Source organism: Erythrolamprus reginae, chromosome 12 (genome assembly GCF_031021105.1).
Source record: "Erythrolamprus reginae isolate rEryReg1 chromosome 12, rEryReg1.hap1, whole genome shotgun sequence".
NCBI lineage: Eukaryota > Metazoa > Chordata > Lepidosauria > Squamata > Dipsadidae > Erythrolamprus > Erythrolamprus reginae.
Window position 1 is genome coordinate 17,775,687 of NC_091961.1, and position 27,496 is coordinate 17,803,182.

At 41.5% G+C, this 27,496-nt stretch overlaps 1 protein-coding gene across 6 annotated transcripts in view; it reads left to right on the plus strand.

The window, feature by feature from the left end:
* GCK (glucokinase) overlaps nt 1-27,496 on the plus strand; it is a 72,239-nt gene that overhangs the window by 34,782 nt on the left and 9,961 nt on the right. For 4 of the 6 annotated variants that reach the window (XM_070765515.1, XM_070765513.1, XM_070765514.1 and 1 more), the window contains exons 2-6: nt 14,820-14,982; nt 17,558-17,712; nt 18,326-18,445; nt 19,509-19,604; nt 26,195-26,294. In XM_070765515.1, coding sequence (XP_070621616.1) covers nt 14,874-14,982; nt 17,558-17,712; nt 18,326-18,445; nt 19,509-19,604; nt 26,195-26,294 — 580 coding nt within the window. In that variant the 5' untranslated portion in view covers nt 14,820-14,873. Of the gene's footprint in view, nt 1-14,819; nt 14,983-17,557; nt 17,713-18,325; nt 18,446-19,508; nt 19,605-25,605; nt 25,686-25,915; nt 26,102-26,194; nt 26,295-27,496 lie in introns of those variants that run through there. The other 2 variants (XM_070765518.1, XM_070765517.1) reach the window with 2 other exon arrangements.

A 27,496-nucleotide genomic window follows, 5' to 3' on the forward strand; every position in this document is an offset into this window, starting at 1 on the left:
AGGCCTGCAGCATGTGGATGTCTCCCCCACATCCACAGTCCTTGGGGCAGGAGCTGGGCCAGAGCTAACCACAACACATTTCAAAGCCAAAGAGCCAGCATTGGTCATGTGGCCGGCACAACTCAATGCCGAAGGCTCTTACCTTGCCTCCAAAGATGGTCCCTATTTTTTCTACTTGCATTTTTTACATGCTTTTGAACTGCTAGAGTGGTAGAAGCTGGGACAAGCTCCGGGAGCACACTCCATTACAACTGCTGAAATGCCGACCTGGTTGATTATGAACCATCCCGTTTTCAACTCCTAGCAAACACATAAGATAAAGGTAGCTCTGAACTTACAATAGTCCATTTAGTGACTGAAGTTACAATAGCAGTGAAAAAAGTAAGTTATGACTGTTTTTCACATTGATGATCATTGCAGCATCCCTTTGGTTCTGTGATCAAAATTCAGAGAATTGGCAGCTAATTCATACTGTATTTACAATGGTCTTTGAGTCAGTGGGGAAACCAGAATCACTTAACAATTGTGTGACTAACTTAAAATCTGCAGTGATTCACTTACCAACTCTGGCAATAAAGGTTGCATAACTCACTTAACAAATGTCTCACTTAGCAACAAATTTTGGACTCAATTGTGGTAAGTCAAGAACTATGTGCAGTTTTTCCCATGATAAATTGTCCCTAACCTGGTCTTCGTGCAACTGTATACACAAATGAAACAATTTTTTAAAAAAAATTGTTCCCAATTGTTAAGTGTGTTTTCCTGATTGTTTGTACCTTTAATGAATAGAAAAAAGTTGTTATTCCCTGTAAACTTTGCTTTTGTGGTCAGCACAATGATATTTTGAAATTGATCTATTTTTAAGGATAAGCTTCTGAAATTGTGAGAACTATCAAGAAGTTTCTAGAACTGTCCAGACTTATCTAGAACTTTCTGAGACTGTACAGAATTGTAGGTAGCTGTATAACTACAGTTATATAGGGCCACTATAGCCCTTCCTGAGAGACGGAGAGACAGGATCTAATTGATTGGGATTGCATAGTAAGTGGGCAATGGCCATCACAGACAAAGGGGAATTGACCTAGACAGACAGGTGTGGATTCAATATCTGTTAAGATTCTGATAACGACAGTATTCATACTTCACCCCATACCCATTACAGGAAGAGCTTAGGAATGTAAATGTATATATTGTGTGTTAGTCTGGTACCGGGTGATCAATGTTGCTCTGCTGAATCCTCAGTACACTCTTGTACTTTAATACTGCATAGAATAAACACCATTTTTATCAAATTTGGAGCGACATCCTTTTTCCTTACAGTATACAGCAACTTAGTCAATTTAAGAAGTTGCATACATCCAGAAGTTGCATACATCCAGAAGTTGCATACATCCAGAAGTTGCATACATCCAGCAGACACATTTTGCTACATATTGTTGTGGTTGGCTCTGGCCCAGCTCCTGCCCCAAGGAATGTGGAGGTGGGCGTGGGGGAAACATCCACACGCAACAGGCCTGTTTTGCTCCCAATAGAATCTCCTGATGAAGGCTCCTCTGACGAAGGAAGCATGAGTAGCAGGGAAGAGGGGAGTTTGGCAGCCAGCCCAGGAGGAGATCAATCATCCTTATCATCCCTGGATTCTGAACAAGAACGTATGACGGACCCACGCATGCATAGAATGATGCATAGGAGAGAACAACTGAAGGATTATTACAGGAGATAAGTGAGGCCACCTGTGGCTGGGTGGGGCTGCTGTAATTAGTGCTACAGATAAAAAGAGCAGCGTGCTGGTTTAGCCTTGTGGAAGTTTATCTGATTCATAGTTTTGTCAAGATCATGGTTTTGCTGTTTCCCTGTTCAAGACTGTGTGTGGACTTTCTGGACTTTGGAATTGGACTCAAGCTCCCAGTTACTGGGTGAGAAATTGGGTTGTATTTAACCTGTGCCTTGTGTGTACCAGAAAATCCCTTTGACATTTAAAAAGGGAGTTTTTTCTGCTTTTCTGTTGATAAAGACTTTTGGTTTTTCTTCTATCATGTGGTGTGTGTCTTTTTGGACTAATTACCCTGTAATTACGGGTGTTTGGGACATGCCGGCAGAACACATATGCGGCCAGTTTATAAAGACAAAAGCGAAAAAGTACTCTGTGGAAGCATCTGCTAAGATGTGTGAGGCCTACAAAGCATACTTTGGCATGCCTGTTGGTGACCAAGACAAACCATGGGCTCCTCATTTCACATGTGAGCACTGCAAGAAAACTCTTGAAGGTAAGTGGATAAATGCTACTCTCTTAAATAGCAGATTAACTGTGTTAATATTGTAAATATCACTAGTCATTAGTGTGAAATCGGCCTAAATCAAATTCTCAATCCAAATTTTATTTTATTTGCTTATAGGTTGGTACAGGAGAGAGAAGACAGCCATGCATTTTGCTATCCCAAGAATTTGGCCTGTACTGACTGATCACACAACAAATTGCTACTTCTGCATGATGGACCCTTCCAAACGTCGCACTGGCAAAAATGCACTGCCTGTAATGTATCCTGACATTCCTTCATCTATTGCCCCAGTACCACACTGCCCTGAACTTCCTGTACCAATACCTCCAGACAGAGCTACACCACCTTCAAAAGAAAGCCGCAGGGTCAGAAAACGAGGAAGACGTTGAAGATCACGATTTCTTTTCATATGCAGATGAGGAGCGGAAGCCATACTACCCTAACCAAAAAGACCTCAACGATCTGATCAAAGACATTGGTCTCACCAAGTCCAACGGCTGAGCTACTGACATCAAGGCTCAAGCAATGGAACTTATTAGATGAAAGCGTCCAAGTCACAGATCAGAGGAAACGAAAACATGTTGGGCGACTATATTTGGGGATTGATTCGTGAAACTGATTTGCAGTATAGTCGTAAATCTCAGAAAACCGCACACTTCTGAACAGTTTTTGGTAATCGGTGTAAGTTTGCAATGCATATAGTGTTCTTAGTCTAACTGTATAAATGAGAAGATGCAAAATCGTCTGTTTCTACAGTAAAAATGCATAATTTTCATTGCCGTGGTCACAAAAGCGAAGTTTATGATGAATGTAAGCAATTTTTAATTTTTTTAGACATAAGCAATTGGAATATAACATTTAAAAGCTGGGAACAAAATTTGTGTTACATAGTGAATCAATCTATTCTGCATTTCTAAATCCTATAGCAATATTCAGATTATTTGAAAAAAAGAAATTCAGTTAAATTTCCATTGGTTCATTTTTTTCCTGCCTTCTAACAGTTGTTTGCTCTTCCAAATCTAAAACCAACTCTTGTTTAATGCCAGTGACTAAGATTTTATAAGGAGCTAAATTGTGCCTGGATTAAAAATCAAAATGCAGGGTGCGGTTTGAGGGGAGATTATATAGGTTAAGGTGACTTTCAAGGTTGGAGGTCTCCTTTGGTCTCCTGTTTTCTCTCTTATCTATTTAAACAGTGCATGTAATTTAGAATGACTCTTTTTCATCAGGTAAATATTTTAGTGCAATATCCAGGTCTCTAGTCAACCATTAACTCCAAGACCTAGTTTCTCATTCAAACAATAAATCAACATCTAGCTTGAACCCTTCAGACACAATACATAATCCTTTTTTGTAGTTAGAAAGTTACCTTTACCTAGACAACTAGCACACTAGGACTGGAATAACAGAGCTGGAAAAGACCTTAGTGGTCTTCTAGTCCAACCCTCTACTTAGGCAGGAAACTTTATACCATTTCAGACAAATGGTTGTTCAATCTCTTCTTCAAAACCTCCAGTATTGGAGCATCCATAACTTGTGGAGGCAAGTCGCTCCACTGATTAATTGTTCCTAATTGTCAGGAAATCCCTCCTTAGTTCTTGACTGACATCTCCCCCCCCACTAATTATGGATCTGTTTTATGATCAGCATTCCCACTATTACTGTATTTCAAAGTATGAGTTTGGTTGTTCAAAAAGTATTACTCACATTCCCCAAATGTCAGCTCTAGTTGGCACTTAGACAGGAGATCTCATGCAATAAAGGGAAGTTGAAAAAAATACCTTGGCAGGAGGCATTGAATATCTCCTGAAGATATGAATTTCCTGGGTCCTTGGCTATGGAAAAAGGCCTAGGTTACGTTAAGGTCTAGCTGTTCCCATACAAATTGAATCATACTGGAAATATTTTTCAAGAGTCCTGTCCCAGGTCCTTCCTGTTGTAGGAAGAGGGGTACTGTTGAAACATACAAATATCCCTCCCCTGCTAACTCATTCTGCCTTTTCTCTGTTGACATTGAGACAACAGACAAAAACTGTGGTTTTCCAGCCAGTTTTGGGAACATTGAGTTTGAGATAACATTTCATAATGATCTGATAGGTTGTTCCTAGATAATGTATCTTTTTTCCTACTATTTTTCCCAATTGCTAAAGAAGTACATAAGTTTGGGAGAACATCAAAGTCGATCCAATAGCCCCATAATGTTAGATGGAAATCTTATCTAACACATGATATGATTTTTTCCCTCTATTATTCATGGATTTGATATGGGTGTGTGTAGGATAGGGTGAAAGGAAGAGGCTGATAGAAGTGGCTTCAAAACAACAGCTCTTTATTTGGCAACTACAGTGGTACCTCTACTTACGAACTTAATTCATTCCGTGACCAGGTTCTTAAGTAGAAACGTTCGTAAGCAGAAGCAATTTTTCCCATAGAAATCAATGTAAAAGCAAATAATGCGTGTGAACTCATCCCAAAAGTTTCTAAAGCACTCCCTTTCCTCTCCCTCCCCCCCAATCCCCCTGGACAGACACATACACATGCTTGCATTCACACACGCTCGGCCTGACACAGAACACACACACACACCTCCTCCTCCTCGTCTTCCCTCGGCTAGGAAGCACCCCTTCCCTTTTTTTGCAGAAAGCAGAGCCCATCAGCCAAGCAGACCTGAGTGACTCCAGAGTAAGGGGAAGGCTTGGAAGTTCGCGATGTATCTGTGGCACTTCCAGCTCTACCAGCGCTTTATCTGCCTCCTGCCGACCATCCGCTTCCCCGGCTCGCCACTCCATTCAGCTTCCCAGGTGCTGGCTTGAGCGAGCCGGGGAAGTGGACAGCGGGAGGCAAGCAAAGCACTGGGGCAAGCAACAGGAGGAGGGAGAGGAGGCGGAGAGGGGTACGCGTGTGCGGATTCTGACGACCCTGGCTCGTCAATCAAGGCTTCAACGGAGGCTCTGCAATGAATTGGAGCCCGGAGAAACCCACCCGGGAATTATGGAAGCAGTGAATTATGGAAGCAGCAAATTATGAAGCACCCTGCTCCGCTGTCCTTTGGAGGTGAGGGGTGCGTCCTGAGTTCAAGACCAGCTCTGGTTTGCAAAGAGGAATGGCTGCAGTTTGCCAGCTGTGCACCACGGGCGGGGGGGGGGGGGACGGGACCGAACGGTGCCTGGGCTCATTCATCCCTTCGCTCGCCCGCAGAGACAGTCCCAACCCAGGAAGGACGCCCCGTCCTAAGCTGGCCCATCTCCCTATTATGAGCGCTGCTTCCATAATTCCCAGGTGGGTTTCTCTGGGCTCCAGTTCCTTGCAGAGCCTCCGATGCCTGCCTCCCGCCAACCATCCGCTTCCCCGGCTCGCTGCTTCAGTCAGCTTCCCAGGTGCAGGCTTCAGCGAGCTACTTGCGATGTCCCTGTGGCATTCGGGACATGGAGAGATAGCCGGGCTGGGCAGGTCACGCCTCTCCCCGCTGGCTTCCACCCGCTCCTCCCAACCTCTTTAAAGCCGATCTGAGGGGGTGGGGGAAGTTCGGAAGTAGAAAATGGTTCGGAAGTAGAGGCAAAAAAAATCTTAAACACCAGGTTCGTATCTCGAAAAATTCATTAGTAGAGGCATTCGTAAGTAGAGGCACCACTGTATTTACAACCCAGCAAAGGCTCTGTCTGACAGCAGGCCCTTTTATAGGGAGTTGCCAGATAGTCTAGCCAGGGATAGGCAAAGTTGGCTCTTCTATGACATGTGGACTTCAACTCCCAGAATTTCTGAGCTAGCATGATTGGCTCAGGAATTCTGGAAATTGAAGTCCACAGGTCATAGAAGAGCCAACTTTGCCTACCCCGGACTATGAAGCGGCATCATGTCTAAATGCCATTGCTATCTCAATTACTAAACAATTGCTTTAGACAGGAAAAGTTTGTGCCTGGCCACAATCTTGGCTATTCCTATATTGATTTATTTAAGGAGCCATAAGTGTACCAATTCCTTGATTGTTTGAATGGGTTTCCAGCTTGTGCTGAGTCATGGCTTGTTTCAACACTGTTGGTGGGGTTTGCCCATAATGCTTAGGTATAAAAGCATGATTAACAATCACGTTGCCCAGAGCCACCTAGAAGCTGAATCTCTTCGAAATCTCTAGGAGGCTAAAGGATGAGTTGTCTGGAATGCTCTTTGCATCATTCTTGTTAGTGTTGCAACAACGGGTCTCCGTTTTCTGTGCTGCAGTAGTAGCTGGTACTCTTTTGCTTCTGCCTGATGAACCTTTAATCTTTGGGGGTCTAGAAACGTTTCCCCCAGATGTGGGCAACACTCAACCTGAAGTTTTAGCAAACAAAAGAAACAGACGGCTGAGCTGCATTTTCAGTTTCAAAGACCAGGTGGCTGAGCGTGTGACAGGAAGGGAACAGGTTCCAGTCTATCTCTTGCAGCACAGATCCCCTCTCCTGCTTGGAGAATTTTGAAGATTACCACCATCAGTGATGAAGAAGAAAGAGTTTGAGACCTTGAGACTGGTAAGGAGGATGCTCTTCTCCCTCCCTCCCCCCAAAAACCCTTTTCTCTTAGACTTTGAGACATTATTCCAAGGAAACTGCCTTATTGTTTCTAATTTCTGAGTGTGTAACCAAGGGATAGAGGTGGTAGGGTTTCAGTAAATGCAGTGTGTATCACTCCTTCTGAAGTTTGTTCTTCTTGTCTTCAGAACTGGATTTCTCTACTAATTTGGGGCCAATTTCCCTGGAGTTCAGTTGCAAGTGAGAGTGAAGCAGATGTTAAGGCAATCAGAATACGGACAACTGTTAGCTATACTCAAAGAAACTGAATAACCATAAAGCACAGGATGCTCTTAAGCATGTTTTTAAAGAGCCTTTTAGCATTCTGGTGTAGAAATCACACAGATATGAGGTTATGCAGTGAATGTCCAGTCTCTTCTTAAAAACCTCCAGTGACAGAGCTTCCAGGCTTTCTGAAGGCAAGCTGTTCCACTGGTTAATTGTCCTCACTGTCAGGAAGTTTCTGTTTAATTCCAGATTGATTCTCTTTCTGATTAGTTTCTGGTCCTGCTCTCTGATGCTTTGGAGAATAATTTGACCCCCTCTTCTTTGTGGCAGCCTCTCAAATACTGAAATACTGCTATCATGTCACCCCTAATTCTTTTCTTTAGACTAGCCAGACCCAAATCCTGCAGCCATTCTCCATATGGTTTAGTCTCCAGGCCTTTGACCATCTTAGTTGTTCTTCTTTGAACTTTTCCCAAAGTCTCATCATCCTTTTTATAGTATGGTGACCAAAATTAGCTGCAGTATTCCAGATGTGGTCTTACTAGAGTTTTATAAAGTGACACTAATACTTCACGTGATCTTGATTCTATGCATCTGTTTATACAACCCAGGATTATATCAGGTTTTTTGGCACACAGCTCATATTCAACTGATCATCCACTAGGACTCCAAGGTCTCTCTCAAAGTTACTGTTTTTGAGCCAGGTCTCACCATTTTTATCTGTAGTGTACACTAAATGCAACTCCTATGATTTATTAGCCAATTTGGGTTTATTAGGCTTGGATTATGCTTTGCAGTAAACCTAAACCAAAGTAAACAGTGGGGGGACCAAGTAATTTTGTTATGTCAGTATCAGCCATTCAATTCACAGTTGATGACAAAACATGTCTTTTACACATTGCTTCCTAAATGTCTGGAATCCTCTATTCCGAGATGGGTTTTACTGGTTTTGCTTTAGCATGTTACACAGACACCTGTGACTTATGGCTGAGTGTGATCTGTGCAAAAACTCTGGACTGGGATTAACCAAGCAATGATTGGATGGAGAGGTTCTCAAACTTTCCTGATTCATAGTACACTTAGTGTTCCCCTAATTTTTTCTTAGAGCTCTTATCCCAAAGCTGTAAACTATCTTTTATGGTAACTTTGGTTTGCTACAGCACCCTGTGGGTATCTTGTCACATAGTCTGGAAACATGAACTTAGTGCAAAATACAAACCCACCTGTGTGTGTGTGTGTGTGTGTGTGAGAGAGAGAGAGAGAGAGAGAGAGAAGTTTTTGCTGAATTTGAAAATTAAGGGAGACTAGGATAGATATCTTTTGGCCTTGTTCTGGCCTCATCAGCTAGTCATGCCCTCACTGGGATATGAACTTGCATCCTTTGCCTTGTAAGGCAGAGAATTAATCTCTAGGCTACAATATAATAATAATAATAATTATTATTATTATTATTATTATTATTATTATTATTAGTATTATTAGTATTAGTATTAGTATTATTTATTAAATTTGTATGCCGCCCCTCTCCGAAGACTCTCATCCATTCAGCTTTGTACCAGGGAAGTATTATTATTTTTTTTGTCAAATCACCCTGGTATACCCAAATATGGGAGGAGCAGAAAAAACAATAAATAAACATATACTGTACATGTATAATGCAATTCTTGTTAAATAATGCAATTCTTGTTAAAAGTTATGTTTCTCACTATTTCTCTATACTCAATAGACAGGACACTTTATCTCAGATGCTTGAACTAGCAGTAGTGAACAAACTCCTATTGCTTTCTGATGCCTTGTGGTTCTAAGATTTCTAGATTTCTAGACCTAACTGATCATGGCTGGAAACAGGATACTAGAGATGTGAAATGTGCCCACTAAGTTTTCTCCTGTCCTGTGTTTCTGAAACAAAGTCTCACTAATTCTATAGCAGAAATAGGTATTGCTATGAACCAGTAGACTATTATATTTAACTAATATTGTATAAACTGAGCTGTGTTGGCACAGTGGTTTGAATGCAGTACTGCAGGCTATTTTTGATGACTGCCTACAATTTGGCAGATTACTCACCAGGCTCAAGGTTGACTCAGCTTTCCATTCTGAGGTATTTAATTTTGTTGGCCCCAGTTTGTTGGGGGAAATATGCTGGCTTTGCAAACTGCTTAGAAAAGGCCGTACAGCACTGTGAAGTGGTATATAAGTCTAAGTACTATTGCTAAACTATTTGTTGAATCAGTGTAATATTAGTGTACTGTTACTTGAATCAGCATCCCTGGGTTTAGAAACACATGCAATTATCATTGCCCCATCACAGAGGTCAAGAAAGATCAGGGTTTAATGATGCAACAGTATTCCAACCTGACTCCAGTCTTCTTTGGTTGTCCAAAAGTGGAATTCTGAAAGACTGATGTAAATATTTACAGTTTGTACTATAGTTAGGCTAGACTTTGAAGATTTTAAAAAACAAACTGATAAGTAAAATGCCCTCTTATCTTAACCAGCAACTAAAAATAGAAATGTGGCAGGATTTTGACTGTGTGATCATTATTTAATTAGCCATCATTCCATAAATAAACTTACATAATCCAGTTTAAGTGGACTAGAAGGTGATTTTAAAATTGTGTATCTGAATTAGAATTCTAGAATTGTGGATTTGTGAAGTTCTTATATTCTTAATGTTTTTCTTTTCACTTACATTGACTAACAATCTTGGGAAGTGGCTGTAAATTGGAATCAGTGTGGGGAAAAGAGGAAGGTTCCTGTTGTATCCTGTAATGGCTACCTTGTATCTCTGTAAATAGTTTGTTCTTACTAAAGCGCTGTCTGAGCTGGAAATCAGGAAGTCGCTCCTGATTGGCTCAGACGCGCCCTGCTCTTGCTTTGGCGGGAACCGCAAATGTATAAAAGAAGCGGTTTCTCCCAAGCAGAGCAGACGGTACTCGCTGAAAGTCACTTACCTATGCTGAGCTGAATAAAAGTACCATTCTAACCAACCCTGCCTCTGGGTTTACTTCACTGGCGACGACGGACGAAAGAAACTACGCGTGCAACATGAACAATCTCCAAATCGGCCGGGCTCCTGAGTTCTTCGACCCAGAAAAGACTTCCTGGGACGACTACCTAGCCAGCTTCGAAATATTCCGATCGAAGACGGGCCATTTTCCTAAATTACTGCGGTCCAGAAATCCGCGCCCTCGCCCAGACTCTCACCGACCCGCTGCCGGCAAGATCCGTCGCTTGGGACGTCCTACAAGACAAGCTCGCGAGCCATTTCAGGCCAACAAAACCAGCCATGGTTTTCCGGCACCAGTTTTCGAGAATGGCTCAGCGCGAAGCGGAATCAATCAACCAATTTGCAACACGACTTCGAACGGTGCTTGCGAAATGCAAGTTTGACAACCCGGAAGCTCGCCTCACCGATGCCTTAGTCTTTGGCATGAGAAATGCCGCGGTCAGGAATAAACTCCTCACCGAAGACGAACCGACCCTACACACAGTGATTAAGCTAGCGCAAACCGCAGAGGTCGCCGACGCTGCTGCTAAAGAGCTGATAGATCACGAAAAGAAAGAAGTCATCGCCAAGATAGACTCCACGTTCTCCCGCGCCGAGGACCCAGATGACCGCAGCCCACCAGCTCGCAACGAGGATAGCTGTTTCCTGCTGCAAGACCAGCCGAGACAACACAGACTTCCTCACCCCGCCACCTCCTGCGCCGGCTGCCGAGGAAACCATCAGCGCCAACGTTGCCCCTTCCGGGACGCCATATGCCGCCGCTGCAACCGACGGGGCCACATCGCCGAAGCCTGTAGAGCATCTGCACCAGAGGAAACCTTCTCCACACCGCGCCAACAACGACCCCAGAATCAAACACCTCAACCATGAGAAAACCGACCTTTTCGTTTTTCGAGCCGTAAGAACTACTCAGCCGCTAACCGCGACTACTCAAGAGGTAACACTCAATTTTCCGTGAATACAGAAAATGGGGGCAAGATTGTTATTTCTTTACTTTTAAATAACAAGCCATGTTCTATGGAACTTGACACGGGGTCTAAATACACCATTATGCCATGGGAAAAGCTTAAATTGTACATGCCTAGCCTGTCTAAATCTGAGCTATTGCAAACCTCGTTGGTAATTAGAGATTTTCAAGGGGGGATAATCTCTGTTCTGGGCAAAGTGAATGTACCTATCGTATTTAAGAATGTTAAATGTACCCTACCCATGATTGTTGTTACAGGGGCTAAACACTCTCTCCTGGGGTTGGCTTGGATGGAACCTTTGGGAATTGAAATTTCTGGTATTTGCAATGTTAACTGTGATAGCATGCCTAACTTTTTACAAGAGTTCCCTGAAGTGTTTAGCCCCACCTTGGGGTCGTATAAAGGGCCCCCTATCTCGTTTTCCATCGATCCCAAGGTCCCACCTGTCCGGCTCAAACCTCGCAGGGTACCCCTTCTGCTACTCCCCAAACTTGACCTACAGCTGGATAAGCTCATAAGCCAGGGCATTTTAGTTCCTGTAGAGCAGGGACCATGGGAAACACCCATAGTCACCCCTCTAAAACCGGATGGTTCCTTAAGAGTTTGCGCTGACTACAAATCTATGCTAAATAAGGCCCTCCAACATCACCCTTACCCCATTCCAGTGGTACAACAACTCCTGCACTCCCTGGGGGAAGGGAAAAGGTTTGCAAAGATCGACCTCGCCCAGGCTTATCAGCAACTGCCGGTCGATGAAGCGACAGCAAACGCGCAAACGATTGTGACCCACAGGGGTGCCTTTAAATGTACCAGATTACAGTTTGGAGTAAGCATAGCCCCAGGGATATTCCAAAGCATAATGGAAAGATTGTTATCAGGGATTAAAGGGGCCATTCCCTATTTTGATGACATCTTAATTGCAGGGGAAAACCAAGAACAGCTCAACAAAAGCATTAGGGAAGTACTCCAGAGACTTCAAGACAAAGGGTTGAGAATTAAGCCTGATAAATGCGTATGGGGAACCAACAGTGTAGAATTCCTAGGGTACAAAATCGACAAGGAAGGTATCCACCCCACCACTGAGAAACTGAGAGCTATTAGAGAAGCCCCAGAGCCACAAAATAAGACTGAATTGCAAGCCTTTTTAGGCCTTCTTAACTTTTACTCCGTTTTTTTAAAACAGAAGGCAACAGCAGCAGAGCCTCTACACCGTTTGCTACAGAAAGAAACCCCTTGGACATGGGGGAGAACTGAACACGAAGCCTTTGTACAAATAAAACAATTATTGACCTCTAAAAGTGTGGTAGTCCAGTATAGTACTTCGCTACCTATCAGGCTTACGTGCGACGCCTCCCCGTACGGCGTGGGAGGAGTCTTGGCTCACGTTTTGCCTAACAAAACAGAGGCCCCAATTGCTTTCTTTTCCAGAACGATGACCAATACTGAAAGAAACTATAGCCAGCTAGATAAGGAGGCTCTAGCTCTAGTGGCAGGAGTAAAAACGTTTCATAATTACCTTTTTGGGAGGAATTTCAAATTGGTTACCGACCACAAGCCCTTATTAGGCCTTTTAGCCCCCAACAAGCCTACTCCTCCATTTATGTCCCCAAGATTAATCAGATGGGCCCTTTTCCTCTCAGGATACCAGTACGAGCTCATCCATAAAGGGGGTAAAACCATCAACCACGCAGATGGCCTCAGTAGGTGCCCCATGGCAGAGTTAGTGGAGGACCCTGCCCCTTCTGCGGATGTCTTAATGATAGAGCTCGAAGACAACCCACTAACTACTGCAAGGGAAGTGGCTGCACATACGCAGCAAGATCCAATCCTAAAACAGGTGGTTAACTGTGTACTAAAAGGATGGCAATATGACTCTGTGAAACCTGAATTGTGTGACTTCAAAACCAAAAGACTTGAATTGTCATATGTAAAAGGTTGTCTATTGTGGGGGGATAGAGTGATCGTTCCTAAAAGCCTAAGGGAAAAGGTACTTGAAATGTTACATGTGGGCCATCCTGGGATTGTCAGGATGAAAGGCCTAGCTAGAGGGCATTTATGGTGGCCGGGTTTGGATGCTGATATTGAAAATTGGGTAGCCAAATGTGACCCATGCCAAGAGTCACGGCCTAACCCCCCCCCAAAACAACTCCAGCAGAGTGGGAGCAACCTGCAGGACCTTGGTCACGGGTCCATATTGATTTTGCAGGGCCAGTGGGGTCACAATATTTCCTAATAGTGGTTGATGCATTTTCCAAATGGGTGCCCCGATATCCTAGTGTCTGACAATGGGCCTCAATTAACGGCCAGGCAGTTTGAATTATTTTTAGATAACCTAGGGGTCAGACATGCACTCATCTCACCTTACTCGCCCTGGGCTAATGGGTTGGCGGAACGTTACGTTCGCGTGGCAAAGGAAGCATTACGCAGGTCAGGCCCAGGAGATGTACAACAGAATTTGGACCAGTTCTTGTTAACCCAGCACATTACCCCAAACTCTCACAGACACGTGAGTCCTGCTCAGTTACTAATGGGAAGGAAATTAAGGTCCCCACTAGATAGGTTACACCCAAGGTTTTGTACTAATGACCCAATATATGTAAACCCGGAAAGACAAATGTATTTGGGACAAAATGTATTTGTAAAAATTTTTGATGGAGGTGTAAACTGGATGAAAGGAATTGTTGTTAAACAGACTGCTCCAAAAACATATTTGGTGAAACTGGAGGATGGCCGAATGTGGAAACGGCACATTGATCACATTCGGAAACGCTTGGGAAATCCCCTGGAGCAAACCGCTGACAAAAACTCTCCCATTCCAGCAGACTGTAACTCGCAACCCGATTTACTAGACATTCAAATGGACTTATCGGGTCAGGGGGAATCCTCCAGCGACGCCGAACCATCGTCCTCCTCCGAAGCCATCGTCGTGCCGACCAGGCCGAATCAAAAGGCCGGAGCCCAAACTAGGCCCCAGCCGCGCCGGGGGAGCAACAGCGAGCCAACCTCCACCGCCGATAGCGAGGACGCAACTGAACTGCGCAGGTCGGAGCGAGCCTCGCGGCGACCCAACAGATTGGACGATTTCGTCACATGGCTTTCGTGATGGATGCATCCAACTAAGGAGGGAGGGGTGTTGTATCCTGTAATGGCTACCTTGTATCTCTGTAAATAGTTTGTTCTTACTAAAGCGCTGTCTGAGCTGGAAATCAGGAAGTCGCTCCTGATTGGCTCAGACGCGCCCTGCTCTTGCTTTGGCGGGAACCGCAAATGTATAAAAGAAGCGGTTTCTCCCAAGCAGAGCAGACGGTACTCGCTGAAAGTCACTTACCTATGCTGAGCTGAATAAAAGTACCGTTCTAACCAACCCTGCCTCTGGGTTTACTTCAGTTCCCCCCCCCCCCCCCCAATACTCAGGAAATTTGAAATGCAGAAAAACACAATCAGATTTTCTCTATTGTTAGATCATCTGTTGGTTTAGATATTTTGTTGCCAGTTTATTTATTGCATTGATACCGGGTCCTTCAGTTAATCTAAAGCAGATAGTATTTAACCTTTTTAAAAATTTCACAAGGGAAGCTAGCCATAATTGTAGAAGAAGTCATGGATTGCCTAATAAACTCTGTAGCCATGGGAGAATTGGAAGATAATTTCCCTGAAAAGCACACAGTTGAGAAAGCAATTTATCAGATGCAGATACAAAAAAGAGAAGATGAGATCAAGGCTATCCACTTTCAAAGTACAAGTACAGTGCTCTTCTTTTTGAACCTTGCTTGTGTTTCTCCTTTCATAGGTGAAACAGATCCTATCTGAATTCCAGCTACGGGAAGAAGATTTGAAGAAAGTGATGCGTCGGATGCAGAAGGAAATGGACCGAGGCTTAAAACTGGAGACGCACGAGGAGGCCTCAGTGAAGATGCTACCCACATATGTACGGTCTACACCAGAAGGATCAGGTACTTGTTGCCCCATTAGAAATGGATGATGCAAACTTAAAACTCTTATTTTTTTAAATCTCCATTGCATTGTCCAAAGATTATCCTGGAATTGTAGTCCTGGGCAGGCGTAGGTTCTAAAATATTTTACTACCAGTTCTGTAGATGTGGCTTGTTTTGTGGGTGTGGCTTGATGGTCATGTGATTGGGCAGGCGTGACCATGGTCATGTAATTGGGTGAGCATGGCCAACTCAATGTCACTCACATCAAGGGGTCCCTCGCCTAGCCCCTCCCAGCCATTCCTTGTCTCACCCAGCCTCAACATACCCTTAGTTCTGTAAAAGTGTTGCTCACAGGGGTCGGTTTCACTTACCTTGTCCCAGTTCTCATTGATCATCTGGCATTCCCCTCTTAGGGCTCCATTGCTTAGTTTGAAGATAGCTTAGCAGCAATGGTGGGGTCCTATGGGTACGGTCAGATATACAGTACTGTACCGGTAGCAAAATTTTGATCCCCCCCCCCTCTTTTTTCCCCCTTCTGGGCTCTGAGTATGTTTTTCTTATCGCAGTAAATGAGGTTGAATGTGTATAATTTTAGAAGAGCTGTGTGTGCGTGTGTGTACATACACTTTATATAGCAGATAACCAGGAGTGGGCTACTGCCCAGACTGGGAGGCAAGGTGGTAGCAAAAATGGAGCTCCACACCAGAACACTCAATTTGCACTGAAAGATGTTGAAACAAAATGCATAAGCCCACAGTGTGGTAGTAAAAATTTTGGTAGCCCATCACTGCTTAGCAGCCACTTACAACTCAAACTCCATGCACATGGGAATCCCCCAAACCAGGGGTCCCCAAACATGGCCACTTGAAGACTTGCGGACTTCAACTCCCAGAATTCTCCAGCCAGAATCTGGGAGTTGAAGTCCACAAGTCTTCAAGTGGCCATGTTTGAGGACCTCTGCCCCAAACAATGAGGATTTCTTTCTTTCTTTCTTTCTTTCTTTCTTTCTTTCTTTCTTTCTTTCTTTCTTTCTCCCTTGAAGCCCCCACCCCACCCATTTGGGGCCTAGCAAGTTTCCTACAGCCCCGTGAAAGCCAAAAGGAGTGGTGGGGGATGTCCCCCCAGGCCCTGTTTTGGGCCTAGCAAGCTTCCTACAACCCCCTGGGAGCCAAAAGCGGCACAGGGGGATCCTGGAAGTAGAGCTGGATTCTAATTTACCTCGCTGCCAGTTTGCTTCTTCATGGTAAAAAAAAAAAAGCAGAAAAACGGACAGCGACAGTGCTGAAACTTTGCTTCTGCGCATGCTCAGAAGGAAAAAATAATATATTTTTTTAAAAAATTAAAAAGATGGCGGCACCCACAGACCGGAATGGACAGATCCAGTTTGGTGACATCCTTATGATGCCATCAGCAGGTTGCTACCGGTCCAGACTCCAGGCAAACTGGTCCTAACCAGGGAGAGCTCACTCCTGATCTTTGGTAGGAGGAAGAAAAGCCAGACGTTTTGAAACTGAGAATACGCCCATTGATCACCTGGCATTTTTAGAGCTCTACTGTTGATTAGCTTAGCCTGAGCAAGAATATCTAGTAGCCACTTAGTAACAGGGAGCACAATCTGAGGTTAGTTGGGGGAAAGATCAGAAGCAACGTGAGAAAATATTATTTTACTGAAAGAGTAGTAGATGCTTGGAACAAACTTCCAGCAGACATGGTTGGTAAATCCACAGTAACTGAATTTAAACATGCCTGGGATAAACCTATATCCATCCTGAGATAAAATACAGGAAATAGTATAAGGCCAGACTAGATGGACCATGAGGACTTTTTCTGCCATCAATCTTCTATGTTTCTATATTTCTATCTCAACTCAAGCTCAGTGCACATGGGGAATCCTCAAACAGTGAGGGTTTCTTTCTTTCTTCACCCCCCCCCCTCCGAAGGTCCCAGGGCGCCGCAGGAAGGCTTGCTAGGGACCCCCGCACTCTGTTTTGGGCCTAGCAAGCCTCCCTGCAGCCCCCTGGGATCAAAAACGGTGAACGTGGGGACTCCTGGAAGGGCCAGGGGATGATAAGTTCGTGAGCCCTGTGGGGATGGTGGGGGAGGGTCACAGCAAGCGCAGGGGGAGGCCAAGCATGATTTATCTGTAGGCAGGAGGAGGCAGCTCAGTTGGGGCACAGGGCAGCCACCAGGTGGGAAGGCAGCTTAGCCAGGCAAGTTGCCCAACAGGTGAGGAGGAAAATGAAGTGACTGGGTGGGGCAGCAGTACTTTAAAAAAGCTTATATGCATGTGCAGAAGCAAAAACCAAGCTGGCGTTGCCTATGGTGTTGCCAAGAGGACTGGCTCGGGGGCATGGCAGGCCTGGCTCACTGCTGGTTCCAGCGACCAGGCCGCCAAGTTACTAACGATTCTATAGAACCAGTTCGAACCAGTAAGGCCCCACCTCTGGTCCTACGCTAGAAATAGAGGCATGCTAATAATAGCCATCATCTTATTGAAAACCCCACTAAATCAGTCATGGGGTTCCTCTGGTGGCAACGATCCAGGTTGCTTTCAAAGACATAAATTGACATGTGTCACTCTCTGGAATTACAGAAGTTGGAGATTTCCTATCTTTGGATCTTGGAGGTACCAATTTCCGAGTGATGCTTGTCAAAGTGGGAAATGATGAGGAAGGGCAATGGAAGGTGAAGACAAAACATCAAATGTACTCCATTCCAGAAGATGCCATGACGGGAACTGCTGAAATGGTGAGTTGATCTTCAGGCCAAAGGAATCAAAGGAGAGGTGGGCTGGATTTCACAACGTGACAAGCAATTAAATTTATATGCTACTGATAAGGCACCTCTGTGTAGCAACTCAAAAGAGACATAATCTATGAACTTTATATATCAATCAAATGCCAAAAAAGCTTGAAGATCCTACTGCTACTAGAAAATTAGTGTGGTGTGGTGATTAAACTGGATGAACTAATATAGGGAAGATTCAAATTTGAGTTTCCCTCCAGTCATAGAAACTCACTGTGTTTTCTTGAATTAGTTTCTCTTAATCTGTTTAATCTACCTCATGGTTTGGTTGCTGTACCAATAAAACAAAGAGGTGTTCTTTGAAGCCATGCTTAAGTCAACAGTTAAGCCAAAGCTGTGTAGGAGATGATGTTTTAGCAGCTATTACATATTATGAAAATAGCACAATTATCAAAGTCCTACTTGGTTGCTGGAAGAATGAGGGTGCTTTGCTCTCACCCTGGGACGTTGGGCCTTGCTCATTGTCAGAGAACTTGGGTTCTTGAATAAGCATTTTGCAAGAAGTGAAAGAAAATATTCACTAAAGAGCAATAGAATTTTTCTGTCTCTCCCTCAGCTTTTTGATTATGTTTCGGAATGCATCTCCGACTTCCTGGATAAACATCAAATGAAGCATAAAAAGCTGCCACTGGGCTTTACATTTTCCTTCCCTGTTCGACATCAAGACATTGACAAGGTGAGAACTGAAACCAGGGATTTGGAATGATTTCTGCTTTTGACTGCATAACTTTCTCAATGGAGCTGATGAATCATTCATAATCATAAACCCCAAAACTATTGGAGGGTGCAATGTTCCTTCTGTCTCTACATGAGGGAAGCCTGGGAGGAAATATGCTAAATCAGAAAACAACCAAACAAATAAAATCCTATACCCTTGTGCTATGGAAACTCAGAAGATGATTCATTTCTATAGAAAATTTATTCTGTTTTAAGACAAAGTGAAGCACTTTGGTAGTGTCAGCCTTGAAATTCGGCATAAAACCTAGGTAAGTATACAGGTAATTGTTTTTATCTTACCATCATTTGTTAAATGACTGTCTGAAATTACAATGACATTGAGTTCCACTAATGTGCAAATCTGCCAAGGGAAATGTGTCACTCTACTAATGTAAGTGGATTCACTGTAGGTGAGTTTCCAAACAGATTCATCAGCATTGAATAGACCATGAACTATGGTATGATTTCTATCGGACTGCAAACATTTTGCAAAATTATAACAGCCTCACCCTGCATTGTTGCTTTAGGAATATTAAAGAGCAGTCAACAGAGTAGATAGGATGATGCTCGATGAGTAAGCCACCCAATGTGTTAGGCTGCTACAGTGTTACTACAGTGGCTGTTAATGAGAAGGTCATTTCATAACTTACGCTTTTTCTTGCTCTTCTTTCTCTTTATTCTTTTCTATCTTTTCTTTAGGTTTGCTTTTTTACCAGAGGCAAATTACTCAATAAATATAAAATTTAAGAATCTCTTACAGCAATGTGAAGAGTTTGTGGGAATGTCATAATTCTCATGTGAAATCTAGTCCAGGTTGATCAAAACCAGACAATCTGCTATTATTCTCCATTGCTGGTATATGGTTGCCTACATTTGCCGGCCTTTCCGATTACGATGCGGCCTTTTTCTTTGCTTGAGACAAATGTTGCCTTGATATATTGATCCGTATTGTTTGTTTCAGCCATGGAGTTGTGTTTCTTTTGCAAAGTTTGGTTTGATTCTTTCCATGCCTTGATTTGCAGGGTATTTTGTTGAACTGGACAAAAGGCTTCAAGGCTTCTGGAGCTGAAGGGAACGATATTGTGGAGCTTTTGAGAGACGCTATCAAACGAAGAGGGGTGAGAGGAATAATCATTTGATAATGTTTGGTGCCTGGCTTCTTTTCAGCTAATTCTCAAGGTCAGGAAAAGCAGCCTAACACATTGGGTGGCTTACTCATCGAGCATCATCCTATCTACTCGCTTTCTAAGAACTGTGAGACTAAAATAAGATGTTTTGATAAGGAACTGCAGAAAAATGTGGAAGAAGAGAACCATAGAAATGACTGAACCTTTCCGATGAAATTTACAGAATTCAAAAAAATTATGCTAAGAACCATAGATTACCCAGAGAAGTTCATGTAAAATTTACAAAAAAATCTATTAGGGATGAAATATACAAATCAACAAGAAATGAAAAAATTATGTATCAAGAAAAAGAAATAACAATCCTCAAACAGATTCCGAAAAGAATAAGGGAGAAAAGGAGAGAGTTCCACTACTTTACGGCGAAGTTATTGAGAAGGGGAATCCCATTCCGATGGCTAATCCTGGACGGCCTCCTGGTAACTTGGAATGGGAAAAAAATCAAAATAGACTCGTTCGAGAAAGCAGATTATTTCATACAAAAACATCTAGAACAAGACTTAGCCGACCGCCAAGCTGTAGAAGAACCACCACAAGAGGAGAGATGGGAAGGGGAGAGAAGAGAGGAGGAACAGGACAAAGGAGAACAACAAAAAGAACAAAGAGTTACAACAAGAGTGGCGGCTAAACGTCAATAAAGGAAAGGAAAGTAACCGGGAAAAGAAGAGAAGAAAATTACGTTAAAAACACTTGATTTAATCTCTGTAAACATCAATGGATTGAATTCACCGATAAAAAGAAAACAGATAATGATGAAACTATTAAAACAAAATTCAGATATATTATGCCTTCAAGAAGTACATATAAGAAATCAGGATCGTAAATTGTTAGAAAACAAAAAACTAGGTAAATTATTCACAGCTTTAACAGATTCAAAAAAGAGAGGGATTGCTCTTTATATCAGGGACACACTTCAACCGGAAAAAAATTATTCGGATGAAGAAAGAAGAATATTAATAGTAAGAATCAGAGAAATAGTGATAATCGCAATTTACGCTACAAACACAAAACAGAAACAATTCTACAAAAAATTAGCAGAACACATAGGACATATACAAAAAGGGGACATTTGTATCATTGGGGATTATAATGCGGTGAGCGACATTAAAAAAGATTTTAAAACTATGAGGAAAAAATTGAAAGATAGGAAAACATTACCATCAGAATTCCAGGAAATAGTGAGAGAATATAGATTAGTAGATATTTGGAGAGAAAGACACCCATCTGCCCGCGAATATACTTTTTATTCACACACACCCAGAAATCTTGGTCCCGAATAGACATGATTTGGGCAGACCAAAATATTGGAAAATTAATTTATGAGATTGAAATAGGCCCAAATCTATGGGCAGATCACCACCCAATATTGATGAAAATTAAAATGCCGACCTCAGGACAACACCGCTGGTCCATAAACCAAATGTTATTCCAAGATCAGGATTATATTAAACATATTAAACAAGAACTTAAGCTATTTTTGCGGGAGAACTGGAATACTGACACCACTATTCAGAATATCTGGGACACAATAAAAGCATTTATGAGGGGGATAACAATAGCTTATCTAGCAAAAAAGAAGAAACATAAAGATAAAAAAACTAGAGGAATACAAAAGTAAACTAAAATATCTAGAAATAGAAACCCAAAAAGACCTTCAAAATGAAAAAATAAGAGAAGAGATAGATATAATAAAACATAACATTAATCTAATAATACAAGACGAAATTGTTACAAAATTAAGGAAGACTAACCAATACCAATTTGAAAACGCGAATAAAATAGGCAGATGGCTTGCTTACAAATTAAAAAAACAGGAAGAAGAGCGACACATACAAGTCTTAGAGGATAAAAACGGAGAAATACAACATATAATGGGGGGAAAGAGAACATAGTAGTTGAATACTACGCCCATTTGTATCAAAAGGAAGAAACAAACCAACATCAATTAAATAAATACTTAGACGAAGCGAAAATACAAAAGAAAGCAGAATCAGATAAAATTACACTAAATGAAGAAATAACTTTATCAGAAGTTGAATACGCGATAGCTAAACAAAAGAACAACAAAACCCCAGGCCCAGATGGGATACCGGCCGAATTTTATAAAGAATTAAAGGAGTCTTTACCTGAAATTTTAGTAATAATATTTAATGAAGTACTAGAAAAAGGTTTGTTACCGGCATCTTGGACACGAGCCTTAATAAGCATAATTCCGAAAGACTCGGGGGGGAAAAACATATACAAAATTATAGGCCAATATCCCTTCTCAATGTTGACTACAAAATTTTCATGACAATAATGGCAGAAAGACTTAAACCAATCTTGAATAAAATAATAAAGGATGATCAAAATGGATTCCTCCCAGGTAGATACATACGAAACAACACAAGAACAATATTGAATATTTTAGAATATTATGAGGTACATTCAGAAAAACAATTAGCCCTAATATTTTTAGATGCCCAAAAGGCTTTCGATAATTTAAGATAATTTACCCTTGAATTAATTAAAAAAATGCAATTTGGTCCAAAAATGATAAAAATGATCCAAACTATATATAATACTCAGTCAGCCCAAATTATACTTAATGGTGAATTAACAAATTCCTTTTAAATCTCAAAAGGAGTCCGTCAAGGATGCCCCCTATCCCAGCTTCTATATATTTTAGCAGTAGAAACATTATTGAACCAAATAAGAACCAATGTAAGAATTACAGGCCTCAAGGTTAAAAAACAAGAATTTAAGGTCTAGGCTTACGCAGATGATCTGGCATTCATTTTGGATGACCCAACAGAAGCTGGGGAACATTTATTGAAAGAACTACAACAATATGGAGAGGTAGCAGGCCTAAAAATTAACAAACAAAAAACTAAAATCATAACTAAAAATATGGATACTAAACAAGAACAGGAGTTAGAAAGAATTCTATGAATCCAAATTGTCAAAAAAGTAAAATATTTGGGCATAGTATTAACTAAAAGATGCGGCACAATTGAAAAAGATAACTACGACCCACTTATCAAAAAAATAGAACAGCAGCTAATCAGATGGAATAAAATTCATATTTCGCTATCAGGGAGGATAGCTACAATCAAAATGTCTATCTTACCTAAATTTTTATATCTATTTCAGACCATCCCAGTAAAATTGAACAAAAACTTTTTTACCAAAATAAACACAACTATTTCTAAATTTATCTGGGAGGGGGAAAAACCAAGGGTAAGATTTAAATTTTTACAAGACAAAGTAACACAAGGTGGATTTGGCTTACCAAACTTTGAAAGCTATTACCAATCAGCGGTCCTCCTATGGGTAAAGGACTGGATAACGCTACAAAACCAGAGACTATTGGCATTAGAAGGGCACAATATCCTTCAGGGATGGCACAGTTTTTTATGGAATGAAAAAGAGAAGATTTCAGTTTACTTTAAAAACCACATGATTAGAGATTCTCTAATAAATACATGGTTAAAAATTAAAAAGGAGCACTACTCTAAAATTCCCAGGTGGTATTCCAGCCTCGAAGCCCTTAGACATCCTAATTTATTTCAAACACAAAAATTGCTGACCTATAATCATATACTGGATGAGAAGGGAATTATAAAAACCAGGCAACAACTACAAAATCAAAACATCAATATTGATTGGTGGTCTTATTCCCAAATTTCGACAAAATGGAACAAGGACAAAAAGAAAGAAGGAAGTCAAGAAAAAGATAGTTTAATTGACAAAATACTACTAGGACATGAAAAAAAATTTATAACCAAAATGTACAACTATATAATGGGGTATAACATGGAAACTGAAATAGTAAAAGAAAATATGATAAGCTGGGCTAAAAATATAGGTTACAATATTTACATAGAACAGTGGGAACAAATGTGGAAAAATTTGAAACTAACCAAATCAGTACCGTACAAGGAGAATTCACAAAAAATGTTCTATAGATGGCACCTTGCTCCAACTAGATTGGCTAAAATTTATCCCAATCTGAAACCAAACTGTTGGAGATGTAACAACAAAAGCGGATCCTTTTATCACTTATTTATTTATTTATTATTTATTTATTTATTACTTAGATTTGTATGCCGCCCCTCTCCGAAGACTCGGGGCGGCTCACAACATGAAAAAAACAAATCATAAGCAATCAGATAAATTTAAAATATTTAAATATTTAAAAAACCCCATATGCTAACAGTCACACACACAGACATACCATGCATAAATTAAACGTGCCCAGGGGGAGATGTTTCAGTTCCCCCATGCCTGACGGCAAAGGTGGGTTTTAAGGAGTTTACGGAAGGCAGGAAGAGTAGGGGCAGTCCTAATCTCCGGGGGGAGTTGGTTCCAGAGGGCCGGGGCCGCCACAGAGAAGGCTCTTCCCCTGGGGCCCGCCAACCGACATTGTTTAGTTGACGGGACCCGGAGAAGGCCCACTCTGTGGGACCTAATCGGTCGCTGGGATTCGTGCGGCAGGACATGGTGGACATGTCCACACATAAAAAAGTTGTGGAAAAAAAATTCAAATATGGATTCAAGAGATTACGGCAATCACATTAAAATTTAGGCCAGAAATTTTTCTTTTGGGCATAATAGATTTGAAAGGTAAAAAAGAGGACTTCTATTTAATACAACACATAATCACAGCTACGAGAATCACAGTTGCGCAGAATTGGAAAAAAGAGAACACACCAACGAAAGAGAGATTATTAAGAAAGTATATGATTGTGCAGAAATGGACAGGCTCACCCAAAAACTTAAAAATAAAGAGGATTCAAGATATTATGAGACTTGGGAAAAATTTTATGATTGGGTAAAAAATAGGAAAAAGAAAAAACAAAACAAAGAAACAGAAACAAGATAAAAGATAAACCAAATACAGACTAACAGACAGGAGAGAAGTTTTGACATTGACAAAATATAAAACTCTGAATATTTTTATCGGATTCTTATTAACATCTTTCTCAATTCAACTGGATCTTAATTCAAGTGTAAACTAAAAAGTTATTGGAAAAAAACCACGGCAACCATATGCCGCTCAATTAGCAACCTAAGATTTTCAGAACTGTTAGCAGCAGTTCACTGGGGGGGAGGGTGGGGGAAGGAAGAGTCAGAAGAGCTAGAAGATAATAAATTAGGGAGATAGAACATCCTAAAAATTTAATTCATAAATGGGTAATCTGTTTGGTACTGATATGTATATTGAACTAATAAAGTTTATTTGAACAGAACAATTATACTTTACAAATACAATAAGAACATGTGATTATATGTCGATATAATGATGTAAAACAAGATGTAGCCACTCTTCCTTCCTTTGTATATACTTTTGTAAATCTAATAAAAATTATTAAAAAAAGAAAAAAAGAAATGACTGAACCTTTCCTGTATTCCCTAAGCTTAGACCAGCAGTGGGTTGCTCCTGGTTTGGACTGGTTCTTAGAACCGGTAGCGCCAGTGGCGGAAGGCTCCGCCCACCCACCCAGGACACACATGCACATGCGCAAACTGGCAGCAAAATTATTTAGAACCCACCATTGGCTTAGACCACCTTTTTCAGGCACTGTCATGTAAGATGAAGAACTAGATTGACACAACATTGTGCTTTGCCTTTAGCAGCAGAATATTTAGGATTTTCCTGCCCCAGATGGCAGGCAGAAGACTGTTATATTAACTTTTATAAAGATTTTTAAATTGGAAGTGTCAAGGGTTAAATGTCCAGTTTTATATGTCTTAAAATCATCTCTGAAATGAATCCCTTATCCATCATTCCAAAGGAAGGACCCTAGGAGCAAGGGAGAACATTTAGGAGGAGCTAAGAACAATTTGGGAGGAGCTGCTGCAGCCTAGAGGTGGGGCTCTTGCCTCACAGTCAGGAAGTTGTGAGTGCGATCCTAGGCATAGGCAGATGTAGGGTCTCCTGCTTGGGGAGGGGATTAGATTAGATGGCCTGCAAGGTCCCTTCCAACCCTGTTTATCTGTTAGATAGAAGTAATCTTTTCTTGGTGACTGAAGGTGGGCCCAGCTATTGATTCTGGTTATTTTCTGATTAGTTTCAGTTCTGTGTAGGTACAGAACAATCCAGATAACGTCTCCTAGAGTAAGAGAAAGGGGATAGATATCTTCTCAAAGGAATTTATAGCCTTTTCTTCAACACAAGGGAGGTGGGAGCAAGTAGGGGAGGGATAGGAAGTTTAGGAAATTTGTTTCTCTTTTCCAATATTCAAAATGTGCAAGAGTGCTTATAGAATGGCCACCTTCAAGCCCAATGACACATAACAAAAGAAATATAGCATTTATTTTGTTAGTGTGGTGTGACAAATCCTCTTTTGGTTTTGTGCAGAATGTTAGGAAAATTCCAGAGAAATTTACTTCAATCTGTAGCCAACTTCAGAGACAACAACCTCCAACATCCTTGGAGTTATCTGATGGTATCTTTCTGAGTAGGTGGTTATAACATGTGTTATTTCTGGATATGTCCTTCTAGAAAGATAACAGTGCTTTTTTTCCCCACCCCACTGCAGGATTTTCAGATGGATGTTGTTGCAATGGTCAATGACACAGTAGCAACGATGGTCTCCTGCTATTATGAGGATCACAAATGTGAAGTTGGCATGATTGTGGGTAAGTGGACCTGCCATGTTCATATACTTCCCCTGGGCATAATCATTGTAATCTGAACAACTCCTTGTTGATTCAAACCCAGTTGTACAGGGAGGCTGCCTTAAAGCTTGCTAGCTTGATATTATCCCGGTGGCCTCCACTGAGTCAACATGGCCATAAAATGTATTGACTGGAGATGATGGGAATTATAGTTAAACATGTTTGGAAGAAAGCAATTCCAGCCAGTGATGCGATTTGTTGAACTAATAGTTCTCCAACAAATTCTGACTTCAGATGTTTGTATGGATGTTGTAGAAAACCCATGGACATTGCCCTTTTGAGTTATAGCCTCTCCCCAGAGCAAAAGCTTCTAAAAAGCTGGGTGATGGGATGGAAGGTTGTCCAGATTCCAGAGGACCAAGAGACACCACAGTTTAAATAGTTTGTGTGGGAGAAAGTGGGGGAAGACAGCTCCTTCCTTAATAGTTTCCAAAGCATATATTTTATGGTGCTTTAGTTTGCTTTAGTCTGTCAAACTGTTTTAGTCTGGCAAGATTTCTGCCTGTGGAACAGTGAAGGAAATTGTTTGGAAGAATCTCAACTGGTCTTTCTTGGGTTTTGGAGCCCGATAGCACACTTAGTTCATCTTTGCAATTGGTTCCATCCCCATCTGCTGCTGGTTCATTCTCCGCAGACAATGAAGCTCCAGCATTAATGTATGTTTAACATTCCTTGATGTTCCTGTTGGATTTTTGAAATAATACTATGGGAACAGAATGAACAGGTTTTTTCCTGTAACAGGCAGGTGCTGAAAAACTACAAAGTGAGGCAAGAGTTATGCTCCATTTATCTGAAGATGAGTAATACTATTTGCAGTATAGAGAGTTGGTTGCCTGGAAATTTGTGTTTGGGGTTGCTTTTTTTTTCTTTAGCTCAGGTGCGCAGTATGGCCAAATTCTTATGTGACTATTCTAGAAACAGCTGTTATATATCAAGTGGACATTGTCAAGCAATACTTTTTACTAGTAACAGAGAAGTTTCTGACATTCTAGATATATATTAGCTGCAGCAACCACAGTAATGACTCTACTTCACTTGATTAAATGCTAGCTAAGGTATTAGCAGGTGTTTTACAACACGGGAATCAGATGCTCTCTGCACAATCTCCTTCTCCAATTCTACATTGTTTTAAGTACGGGGAGTCCCTGACTTAGCCATTATTC